General features: G+C 28.9%; 2 protein-coding genes and 1 long non-coding RNA gene across 3 annotated transcripts in view; 2 read left to right on the forward strand and 1 right to left on the reverse strand.

Annotated features, from left to right (window-relative positions):
• The first annotated feature begins 1,006 nt into the window (after nt 1–1,006).
• LOC123669935 lies at nt 1,007–1,967 on the forward strand. Its single transcript, XR_006745829.1, has 2 exons — nt 1,007–1,164; nt 1,660–1,967. It is a non-coding gene; the product is annotated as an uncharacterized LOC123669935 (long non-coding RNA).
• Nucleotides 1,968–2,649: 682 nt separating this feature from the next.
• On the reverse strand, nt 2,650–4,011 carry LOC123669936. Its single transcript, XM_045603449.1, has 2 exons — nt 3,826–4,011; nt 2,650–3,018 (listed from the first exon to the last, which is right to left on the reverse strand). Exons 1-2 carry the CDS (start codon nt 3,903–3,905, stop codon nt 2,775–2,777), a joined length of 324 nt encoding a protein of 107 aa, XP_045459405.1. The 5' UTR covers nt 3,906–4,011; the 3' UTR covers nt 2,650–2,774.
• A 4,431-nt stretch (nt 4,012–8,442) lies between these two features.
• LOC123669937 overlaps nt 8,443–12,602 on the forward strand; it is a 60,243-nt gene continuing 56,083 nt past the window's right edge. The window contains exon 1 of the mRNA XM_045603450.1: nt 8,443–8,541. Coding sequence (XP_045459406.1) covers nt 8,443–8,541 — 99 coding nt within the window. The remainder of the gene's footprint in view (nt 8,542–12,602) is intronic.

Below are 12,602 nucleotides of genomic sequence, written 5' to 3' on the forward strand. Positions count from 1 at the left end.
TGTCTATCGAGACACTAGGATTTAGCATTAATTGAATATTGTGACTATGTTAAGGTTGCTGGATAAAACTAGATACCTACGTTACCTAAGCCTAAACTTGTGTACCTAATGTTTGTATGTTGTAATTTTTTTGTTTGATTTTTTTTGCAACTGTACTTTTGTGTTTAAAAAAATACTAATAGATTCAGATATAAGGATAGGGTCCAAATAGATGAAGTGATATTTTATGGTGAAATAGAAAAAATATATCAGTATATTTTATAAATAAATAAATAAATCGTTTATTCCTTCAAACTTACAAAAAGTATAAAAAGTGGAGATAGACAATGAATTATTAAATAAAGTTTTCATTTTTATTTCACACTACGATCACATGTATAGCGCTCGAAAATCGGTCTCGCTCAGCATGCTACCTCAACTTATAAGTCATGGCGCTGAACTTAAGTGAGCTTATGATTGATTCATTTATGACAAAAAGTTACTTGTTTAATAGTTCTAGGAATAGAAAAGTAATATTTAACTTAAAAAATGTAGTAATTTGTACTATGTAATAAATAACTATATATGTATAAATATAATTAATGACGATATAACTATAATTAATGACGACCCGGAGAAAGAGATACAGGTCAATAGCAGAGTTATGGCGAGCTGTCTATTTTCAATAGGACTAACTTAATTATTTGTTTGTAAATTGTGATAGAACTTGTGATAACCTTCCCTTTGTTAATATTAATTTTTAAGTTTTTTATGACGCCTTTAATAATTTGTGTTATTATTTATTATTTTCCAGTTTAAGTGTCTTGTTATGTAAATTGATCTTTTTCATTTTTTTTTAAATCCCTTTGTAGCAAAGAGTACCTAATACAAATTTAAAAAATATGAAATTATTTTACCAGTGCTTTTTTTATTTATACACATAAATTGTTTATCAGAATGACCTCATACCAGTTCAAAACAGTCATATGTATATAAAATAAGCAAATTGATAGCAATATCCACAGTCATCCATTGTACGAGTTTTAACTTAATGTAATAAATACACTTATTTGGTATATAAGATTGCATTATTCTTAAGGCTAAAATGAACAAATCAGTTATAATAAAAGTTCTATGCTTATTTGTTTTGTTTATATTCAGCGAAGCGACACCGATAAAGAACATGTGAGTTTTTTTTTTTTTTAATAATAACTAAGTATTTAGATCGAAATTATCAGTTTGTTTTATTCTTCGGATATATTATTATTATTCATGATTATAGTTATTTAAATGTTATTGACTAGCCTGGTGACATAGTATGCAGTGAACTACCTAATGTATAAATGCTATGCAAAATTTGCCAAATATTTGAGCAGAATTTTTATATTGATAATATATCGTAATTTGTAACATATTTTTATGCAACTTAATATATGTGTGTTGTTGAGCGGTCGATTGATATAGATATACTTTTATATAATTTTAATTAATGTAGTCAAAAAATAAAAGATTTGACTAAAAGATTGTCTATATTCTAATAACGATTTAAAATGACTATAAATAATACAGATGGTTTATTGGAGAATGTATTTCTTTGAACGTGTAAAGTCTCGTAGCATGTAATTATATGTATCTTTGTTTAGGTGGTAATTGTATATTAAATATAGCTTTATATTACAGGTTAACGGGTGATATCAGGGACCTGGATATATATGATGACATCTCTGAGGGTTCCGACGAATTCGTAAATTGCTCCGATTGCCATTTCTACAAAATAGGCAATGGTTACAAAAATGTCAATAAAATTACTATTTATGGCTAACACGACAGTTATAAATAACCAAAATGGTCCCTCTTCTTCTTCTTTAAAGAATATGACTCCGTCAGCTTTTAAAATGGTTATAATTAACAAAATAGTTGTGCTAATTATGCGTAAGCTTTGAATATTGTATGATAAAAATTTGGTTTCAATAAATGGCATTTACAGATATGATTATACTTATTTGATATATTCTGTAGTATGTGAAAACAGAGAGAACAGTTCTATCTTTATATTAATACGTGAAGCAAAAAATTTGCACCCCTTTTTATGAAAATTACGCATATAGAGGAGTATGAAATTTCACACATATAGTTTATACAGAGGAGTGCAAAATGCTAATATTATTTTAAAATCATGCATATAAATATATTAAATCAATAAAATAATACATTACACACACTACCATGTATTTGACACACACACGCATATCTCTTTAATTTGTTGGTTGTCAAAGTCTGTAGTCAGATTTAAAAATAAAATAAAAGAGGTTCTTAATTTTCATAATGTTTTGGTTTTCTTTAATTATGATCGAATTTCGACCTCAAGGCGTCCACTAGATTATTTTAAAACATATGTAATAAAAATGAACAATGTAAAAACGGAACATAACAGTACAAATTTTACTTGTAGTATAATATTTATATGTTTTTTTTTTTTTTGTGTAGGTAGTAAACAGATTTTTTTTATTAATTTTTATAATATTAAGTATAAAATATATATCGCCTAAAGTTTTAATGCATATATTGATTGCCTTTATAAAGCAAAAGTTAAATTAAATGTTAATATTTGTAACAATCATAAAAAACAAAACTCACAAAATACTTTTATTTTATTTTTTTTCACACCTATACTAAAGTAATAAAATATAACATTAAATATGAATATGAACAAGTTGCTTCAGCAATAGTACAAAATAATATTGATGCAAAAAATTTTGATTGACGGAGGACGGAAGTCTTTTAACAATTGTTTTTTAGTGATTTTTTAACGTTGGTTCTTCTTTCGAACTGTAAATAACCACTTCGTTAATGTTTTTATAGCCATTTCCAATTTCTTTAAATCTACAATTGTGGCAGATTTTTCCAGTTGCAGTTAATTGTTCTTTACTATGTTCTGCGCTGTCTTTACTTTCGTTCCTACTTTGCTCGAAATATTTATCATGATAACTGTGAGAATTGTATCCGTGGTGAGGTCCAGTATACTGGTAAATACGATCCCTGGAAATAAATAAAATTCATAAAAATATACACAATGTATGGATAATAATATTAAAATTTAGTTACTTTTGTACCTTATTATTGGCACATTTGAGTAAGAAATACTAAAAAGAGTGACATTAATTGTCAATTTTGAGGATGATACAAATATAAAAAATTTCAGATGAATTATTGAGTCTGAGAATATTATTGTGACGAGAATGGGGTATGACGTTGTTGTTATATGTAAAAATTCCAACAGAATAAAAAACGAGAGTAATACGAAATGCTGTCTGATATCTATTTTAAATATAATACATGTACGCGAAATTTAATAATGAAGCTGTTATTAATAATGACCATATAATCGTTTTACACGTTAAGCTGTCGCCCCGGTTATCATAGATTTTTGATAGCGATTAGTATTCAAAAAAGGGAATGTATATCCCTCAATTCGTAAAGTAGCAGCATAATGGATTGAGCTCTGATTGACGGTTTTTTATCTATAAAATATGGCAATACGAGATGTCGTGATTAGGTATTTACAAGCACGTTCCAAAGATTTAGTAATAATATACTACAAATAATCTTTATTTTACGCTAAAACATATTTTATTATAAAAATGAAATAAAACTAATAAAAAGTATGTACAAGGGGTGGCTTTATCGCTGGTACAACGATATTCAAGTCAACTTTAGGTAGAGTAAAGAGATAAAATTACGATTTTGCTAAACATTTGAATAATCCATACAAAGTTCAAAAATACGAACGTATTTTGTTATCTTCTATTGTACATTGTTTGTAAATCAAATCAATGATTAACTCACCTGGGCATCGGATTACATTCATTTGTAACGATAATAGTAAACAAACACATAACGAAAATTAAAACAGACGATGAATGCATCTTGATATTCAATATTTATTGGTATTAACTGCAAGTAAATAAACCAAAACAACTAAAAAATACTTGTTATACTGTTATTACCAACGAAGTATTTGTTTGAGACTGATACCCTGCAATAACGGGAAAATTGTTATATATATACTTGTACTGCTGATATGAACAACAGGTCAAATTGATAAGAAATTATGAACTCTTGAAATTTAAAGAAATATGAATTTTACTTCACACAAGGTGGGAAAAAATAAACAAGAAATGAAAATATGATAACTACAATCGTATAAGGATTGTAAAAACGAGTTTCAATACTAATATTACATAATAAATAAATAAATAAGCGCTTAACATTGAACGGCCCCCAGTAGAATTTTCTCCTGTCTCGGAGGTCCGGAAACACACACACAATACACAAGCACAAACACCCAGACCACGATAAATATCTGTATAGCCAATACAAATATCTGTCGTGAGCGGGGATCGAAACCGCGACCGTTAGCACAACAGTCAGTACTATGACCACTGTGCCAACGCGTCGTCAATATTATTTTCGTTTTTTTTTTTGTACGAGAAATTTAAATTAAATTTTGTGTGTTCATATTATTAACAATATATTTAAATACTTATGGATATTCCCTAAATTTTATTCGCCTTGAAAGTTTTCATTTAATTTGCATTTTTCTGTAAGTTTTGTTGGATAAAAATATGTTAACTATATATTAAACATTAATGCGTTATCTGTTCCTACGCAAAATTAAGAATTGTTTTATGTGACAAACTGAGAAAAGTTTAAATATAATTGAAAGATCAATAAGAAATTTTAAAAGTACTTTGATTACTTTTAATTGGGGTTCATTGAAATATTTATTTATAATTATACATAATTGTTAGATGAAAAGAAAAAAGTGTATGTTTTAAAGAACGTTGCCTGTTTATCGGGGGCATATAATGACAAATATAATATAAGCCACAAGACAACGTTATAAACTTATATAATGATTGGTGTCTAGTAGTTTATTGAAACATAATTGTGTTTGCAGGCTAACGAAGAAAAACCGACTTCAGTTATATCGACAAGTAATGCAACGTAGGTAGACGAAAAAAAAGATAAGTAAATACGCATTATCAAAGATTACTCGAAAAGTTGTAATCAGATCTCAATGGAATTTAAATGTGACCACATGATAAACATCGGCTTTCGATTAAATTAAAAATCATTAAAATCGGTATACCCAGTAAAAAGAAAGAATTATCAAAATCGGTCGATCAAAATATTAATGACTAATGTTAGATATAAAAAGAATACATTTTGAGAAAATAAAGGTCACTATAGTAATATTAAAGTTACATTCAACATACATAGTAGCATAATTACTTACAATTTCAATAAATAAATAAATTAAATAGGTAGGATTAAAAAAATATTATAATGTAACTACAAGTAAATCAAAGTGAATTCTCTCTCTAACGCTGTGAATCTCAATTACTATTTATTGTACTGTAAAAATAATATTCAATATAACTATGATATGATAATTTTTAAATAATTATTTATTTATTTATTTATTTGAATTCCTAAATAACTGGAGTTTAAATAGGCACAATATTCATATACAAGCTGTATTATGTATTAAGCTGTATTCGTGTGTATTAATCTGTGTGGCTACGGCATTGTAACCAACCCAATATAGCCAATATAGCCAACCCTTCTATTCCTGTGGGTGTCGTAAGAGGCGACTGGAGGATAACACTGTTCCACTACCACCTTGGAACGTATAAAGCCGAACAATGGCGAGATAACCATCCAACTCTTGGCTTAGAAATTCACAGGCCGAAGACGGGCAGCAGCGTCTTCGGTGCGACAATGTCAGCCCTGCAGTCACCAACCTGCCTGCCCAGCGTGGTGACTATGGGCAAAACACATGAGTTCGCCATTTTTGACGCGAATTTGTGAAGACCTTCGTCCAGTAGTGACTGCAAAAGGCTGAAGAAGTGATTCATATACAAGGTTTCTTAAGGAGAATCTTTCATTTGATACCCATATTGTATGAGTTAATTAAAAATAACTACTCCGACAAAGTTGTTGCTCCATCATATTAGATTTAGGTTAACGTCACATATCTAACCATGCAATGTCAATCAAAGTAAACGGATATACAAAACTTCAACTCTATCAGTTGAAGAGCTATACTTTAAAATTAACTTGCAAGATTCCACGCCAACAAACATACATAGTTAAAATATTTTACATGTTAAATAAAATCATATGAAATACTCAATAAAAAATTTTATAATTAATTCGGGATAGCTCAAAAACTACTCGTCAGATCTCGCTATTTAAATGGTGGTTGGTACCTTACAAATGACAATCGCCAACTTTCGAATAAAGAATCATCAAAATCGGTTTTTGAAGTCAGTCAGATAAATGTGAATATTTGGTAAAGGGACGATTAATTTACGTATTTAAATTACGTTTTAGACACGATTTGATATCAGCAATATCTTAAAATTGAAAAAAGCTAATCATAGAAATATATTAATTACTAATATGTCACTATATAATATATTACTTTTTCTAAAGAAGATCATTCTTTTATTTTTATCTAAATATTTAGATAAAGATGTGCTATAGATTTAGATAGCCCTAGAATAAGAATAATATTTTATTCACTTAGTGTCATTGTAATATCAATATTGATTTAACTGGCTCAGTGCCACACCAAGCTTGGTCACACGTCTGACTTCGCAATATCGATGTTATGCTTGTGACTTCCCCTCGAACTATTTATTATTATCTTTCATGTCAGTTCGAGTTTCTGTATATTCTCCAAAAAAAAGTTTACTTCAATTTTAATGAACTTCAATCAAAACAAATAACAGTTTTTATATAACTTTATTTTCTTAAGAAACGGGCTACATAAAATACAATTTAGAAGTATAATGGCAAGGCATAGAAGATGTCAGAGAAATCTTCTTACCTATGCGTCCGTATTTACATTTACCTTAACAAGATTGTTCCGAAGCTCCCGAAGTTTTCCAAGTAAGTGGTTTGGTAAATATTATTTTTATCAGGTTTCATATTATCGGTGACGGAGGATTCAGGTTTCTTTTACCTTGAGTGGGAGAAACATAATAATGTTTACTCCATTTTTACTCTACTACATTTTTATTTACATTCAAAAGGGTATTTTTCAATAACATAATTTAATAAAAACTTGTCTAATTAGGTAAGGTAAAGAGTCCACATCAATATTATCTTTAATGTGGGAATTTCTATCTGATTTATTCAAAAAACGACGAGAATCAATATTTTAACGTTACTTTGAAATAAAAATGGTATAAGTACATACTATCAAGTCAGATTAAAATTTGCTTATTATCTTGATGTTGCAATTTTCAATTTTTTTTTTAAATAATTATAAATAGTCAGTCCTGAATTTTTTTAGACAACCTATTTTTAATATATAATCTGATATACTAAATTTATTATAAAATGTGTTTCATTCTATTATCAGCTCAGTGAAGATAGATTTAGGTTCGGATCTTAGACCAAAAGTATACAATTACTACGTGTATGTGTAACAATAATGATGATTTTTTTTACAGTTTTTTATACATCAATTGTCAAATATATTATTAAAGTTTCATGATAATAGTTCTGATACGAATTACTCAGTCGACCTAACGCCAGCGTTAGGTACGACTGTACAACACCGCCTTACAAATAGCCTTTTCAATTTTCAGTCAGCACGCGACCGCGGTGATGAGTGCACGCTCTTTCGTCTGAAACTCACGAATAAATACGATAAAAATAAATAGTAACAATACTATGCGTAGTGATTTAAAACTTTTTGCAGCTTCATTGTTAAATCAAAGGTAATTTGAATGTCGTATTTTATATTTTAAATGACGATAAATTCTAGGTTATTTTTTGTTCGTCACAAAAGCCTGCAAATGACATAATTATTTTATTTAACATTTAAATTATGACAGTTAATTATAAGTTATAAAATTATTTAATTGCGCATATGATTTTAAGGTTTTTTTGTTGCATTTTTTTTAAATGTTGTTATAGATTTTAATAAAAATGTAAATGACTTTTTTTTTATTTTCTATAAGTACCTACACTATTCTTGTTATGTTAAGACATTACATTGAATCTTGAAATCATTGTATCATCGAAATCATTGAACCGACCGAGTTACCAAGTAGGTATTACAGCTTGCTTCATAATTATAATCACACTAACTTTTCAGGAGCCATAATATGTGAAATAAAAAATATCTTTGTAATACTAAAAGTACTAGTCTGTAATGTAATATTTCTAATTAAACCCTGTTTGATATTTTAAACTCAACGGGCACCTGTAGGATTTTCTCCTTTGTCGGGGTCCGGAAACACTCATAATACACATGTTCAAAAGCTCTGACCAGGAAAAACGTCTACATGGCAATACAAATATCTGTCCTAATAGAGATCGAATTTATGCTATTTATAAAATTAGAATAGTTTAAATATGTCTAATATTATAATTCTTTGACAGATGAAAGCGTGGACAGCTCACGAACAAGACACAACACTTTCTTGCTGCAGAACTTTGCACGTTAAACACGCAGCTTACGCGAGTGCCCTCTATACTTTGGTAAGCATAAGTATTATTAAATATTTCCTTAAATATTGACTCTAATTACGACGTTTTTTTATGTTCCTTCAAGCCAAAAATCAAAGTCGATATATACCTATTTGATTCTAATAGGTTTTTAAAAGAACTTGTATATTTAATATTCTATTTATATTATTGCAAAATTACTTTAAAAAATTTCAGCTTTTCCCAAAAATAACATAATCTCACTTATTTTATTATATTTATCGATATAAAATCATCATCGGCAATAAATCAATTGTTTTTTTAAATCTTTAACCAACCCTTTTAAAATCTATTATCGGTTCAGCCTGTAATATGCCACTGCTGAGCATAGGCCTCTTTCCCCGTTTAGGAGACGGAGCAGAGCTTAATCCACCATGCTACTCCAGTGCCGGTTGGCAGATATATTCCGTAACATGAGTACCGATCGCTATCAGGTGTACATGATAACAACCGGGACCGACGGCTCAACGTTCTCTCCGAGGCACGGTGAAAAGACCCAGACCATGGCAAACATCTGTATGGCCAATACAAATGTTTGTCATTTGCGGGGATCGAACCCGCAAGCGCTAACGCAACAGCCACAAACCAGTGCTGTGACCGTTGCGCCAACGTGACGCTTAAAATCTAATATATATATATATATATATATATATATATATATATATATATATATATATATATATTAGATTTTAAGCGTCAAATAATATATATATATATATATATATATATGGTATACAGCTAAATTTTAAAGAGAAAGCCATCAGGAAAAACAACGAAAATTAGTTTCATGTCTATACTATTTTTACAAAGATTAAAATAACGAAAATGAAAATTATTTCTTTAAGAATATCTAATTTTCGTAACTATCTTAATCCCGTAACTTTAAAGACAAAGTCAAGACTTATTGTGACAAACCGTACACATTTTGTACATTTTAAATAACGCAACCGCAAAACTTTTATGAATTTGGAATAAAGTATTACATCAAGATAATTATAGAAATACATCTTTCGTGTTAGGATAACGTTTTTACGTCGAACTAAAAAAAAGATATACACCGCTTTGGTGTCACGTGTGTGTGCCGTATAAGCAGCTACACGAACTTAACAAAGCCACCGTTAATCTGTCAGTCCCGGTTATCATAGATACCTGGTAGCAATCCTTGCTCATAGTAGTACATAAATATATCCGTCGACCCGCAGTGGATAGCATGGCGGATTAAGCTCCGACCTTCTCCTACATGGAGAAAGTGGCCTTGTCCAGCAGTTGGATGTTACAAGTTGAATTAATCGAGTGTACATATAAATAAAACATGCTTAAATATTAAAACCCGACTTGAGGTAGAAATCGAAACCAGCGGAACGGAAAGTATGGTCACTGCCTTTGTGTTCAAAGGGCTAGTCAAACAATAAAACCTCCTACAAACATAAATAAAAAATTATGTGGTGTCATGGGACACCAGGTAGGAACGAAGTTCCTTCGGATAGTATAGAAGCAACACAATTTGAAAAAAAATTGTTTAATTTTATATATATTTTCTAGTTCTTAATTTTTTTTTTTTTTTTTTTTTTTGTTGATTGTTTTTTAATTAAGTACATAAAAGTATTTAGGAAATTTAGTATTTTAGAAAATGACAAATACCGTAAAAAAAAAAAAAACAAACAAAATAATAATTCAAACTATTAAGTGAAATAAAAAAAATGTCTTTGTTTATTTTTGTCGACAGTATAAAATTACATAAATAATTTAACACACAGTTTACTAGTAACATTTTAGTTTTACAAACGTCATATTATACAGTCGTGTGACTGATATTCCGTCACTTTCGTTATATATTTTTCTTACGGTTTTAGTATTACATTTTTCTTCAGTTCGGTCGCCCAGCCAAATGTCAAGCCTGCCTTAAAAAACTTCGTTCCAATAGGAATCTTAGCAAGAAAAGCATTTTTTTCTTTTTAATTTTTAACAAATCTTTGTATTAAAATTACAAATAAACAAAGTCTAAATTATAAAATTACAAAAAAAAAACAACCAAAAAGCTCGCTATTCAAAATTAGAACCTTCCAAATAACTAGCTACGCTTTGTTATTTAACAGAAATACGAATAACATTCATTTCCAGTTTTTTTTTTTTTTTTTTTTTAACGTCTATTTTGATTTCAAATGAGAATATTAATATATTCGAAAATGGATATCCTAAATAAATATAGGAGTTCTGTGAATTGTAGTTAGAATTATAATCTATATATTAATACGTGAAGCAAAAACTTTGTGACCCTTTTTACGAAAATTGCGCGGACGGAGCAGTATGAAATTTCGTACACAATTTATATAGAGAAGAAGTGCAGAGTACCAATTTTTTTTTACACACACTACAACAATATATGTTGTATTGACACACACACGCATATTATATACTCTTTTGTTGATTGTCAGTCTAAAGTCAAAGTGAAAATTTAAAAAAAAAGTTTTTTATTTTTATTATTTTTTGGTTTTAATTATTTAAAATTTTAGTTACGGTCGAATTTCGACCACTGGGCGACCACTAGTATGAAGAAAATACTCGTAATATTGTGGTTTCCAAATCGCTTAAACAAACTGCAGACCTCGTGTATCTGATATAATCACACATTTTAATCAGAATTTAATCAAATACTTCACACTTGCCGTCCCTAATAAGAGTAATGTGTGAAAGATCCGGAAATACCCCAGCTAAAACCCTTAATACCCGGATTGTTCGGGTCAATATGGAATATTTTAATTAGCTCAAATCAAATCCCGTCCATGACTACAAAATAGCTTATAAAATTCGCTAACTGTCAACCAATGTCTGATGACCAATTGTCCAATTCGTTGTCAATAATCAAACGTAATAAATTTTTATAATAGTACTAGCTGAATCGGCAAACGTTGTCTTGCCGCTAAACGCTATTTAAACATAGGGGTTGAATGTAGAGGGTTGAAAATTTAGGGTTATATGTATTTTTTAATGTTGTATCATAAAAAAATAAAAAAAAATAATGTATCTAAAAATTAAAAAAAATAATTTAGGGGTGAACTACCCTTAACATTTAGGGGGATTAAAAATAGATGTTGTTCGATTCTCAGACCTACCCAATATGCACACAAAATTTCATGAGAATCGATCAAGCCGTTTCGGAGGAGTTTAACTACAAACACCGCGACACGAGAATTTTATATATTAGATTTTAATGATATCTTGCGTTATTTAGAAACGTCAGTAAGTAATGACATATTATTACTATTTGGCTTCAGGGTATATTACATTATTATTACTCTACCTGAAAAGCTAGATATCGTTTATATTTATAACTATTAATTAACAATATTTGATATGTTGACGTAAATGAAACGTAAAAACGTAATTAGAAATAGTAATCTTAGTACATTCCAGTGTGATTAAATAAAAATTATTATTATTATTAAAAGAAGAATCATGTGAACCGGAGAAACTAGTAAAAAGTTATGACATAACACACACAAAAAATACCGTCGAACTGAGAATCTCTTCTTTTTCGAAGTCGGTTAAAAGTTCTATATTTTAAGAAAAAAGTATTATAAATTCAACACATTTAACAAAGTTTTATCTGAAACAGACAATTAGTAGAAAGATAGACATAAATATAGAGACTATAAAGAAGAACAATTAGTATTTCAATATACACGTACAATTTATAATAATACTTTATTGAAGTAATTTTATACAAGATCTTTAGACGTTCTTTGCGTCGATTTGATTGTTTGAAACAGAAATCAAAGACCGCATTGTAGATAAGTTTATATATCTCCAATTTCTTTTGATCATCACGATTTAAATGAAATTAAGCTAAACATATATTTAAAGTCAACACAAAATCATACCGATTTCCTGCTGTACACAAACTAAAATTCGAATTCCAGATTAATAAAATGCTTAATGACGGAATAATAAAACCATCAACATCACCATGGTCGTCTCCAATTTGTATAGTTCAAAAAAAAATACCTAGACTTCGCCTACTCGATTTACGTTATAACTATATTTTATTAAACAAT

The sequence above is a fragment of the Melitaea cinxia genome, chromosome 4, assembly GCF_905220565.1.
Source record: "Melitaea cinxia chromosome 4, ilMelCinx1.1, whole genome shotgun sequence".
In the NCBI taxonomy this organism is placed as follows: domain Eukaryota; kingdom Metazoa; phylum Arthropoda; class Insecta; order Lepidoptera; family Nymphalidae; genus Melitaea; species Melitaea cinxia.

What these genes read in the sequence shown, in the direction of transcription:
- LOC123669936 (XM_045603449.1), bottom strand. Translation starts at nt 3,905, where the DNA reads ATGCATTCATCGTCTGTTTTAATTTTCGTTATGTGTTTGTTTACTATT. An exon ending in GAATGTAATCCGATGCCCAG is followed by an intron (nt 3,019 to 3,825) that starts GTGAGTTAATCA and finishes ATTTATTTCCAG; the next exon opens with GGATCGTATTTACCAGTATA.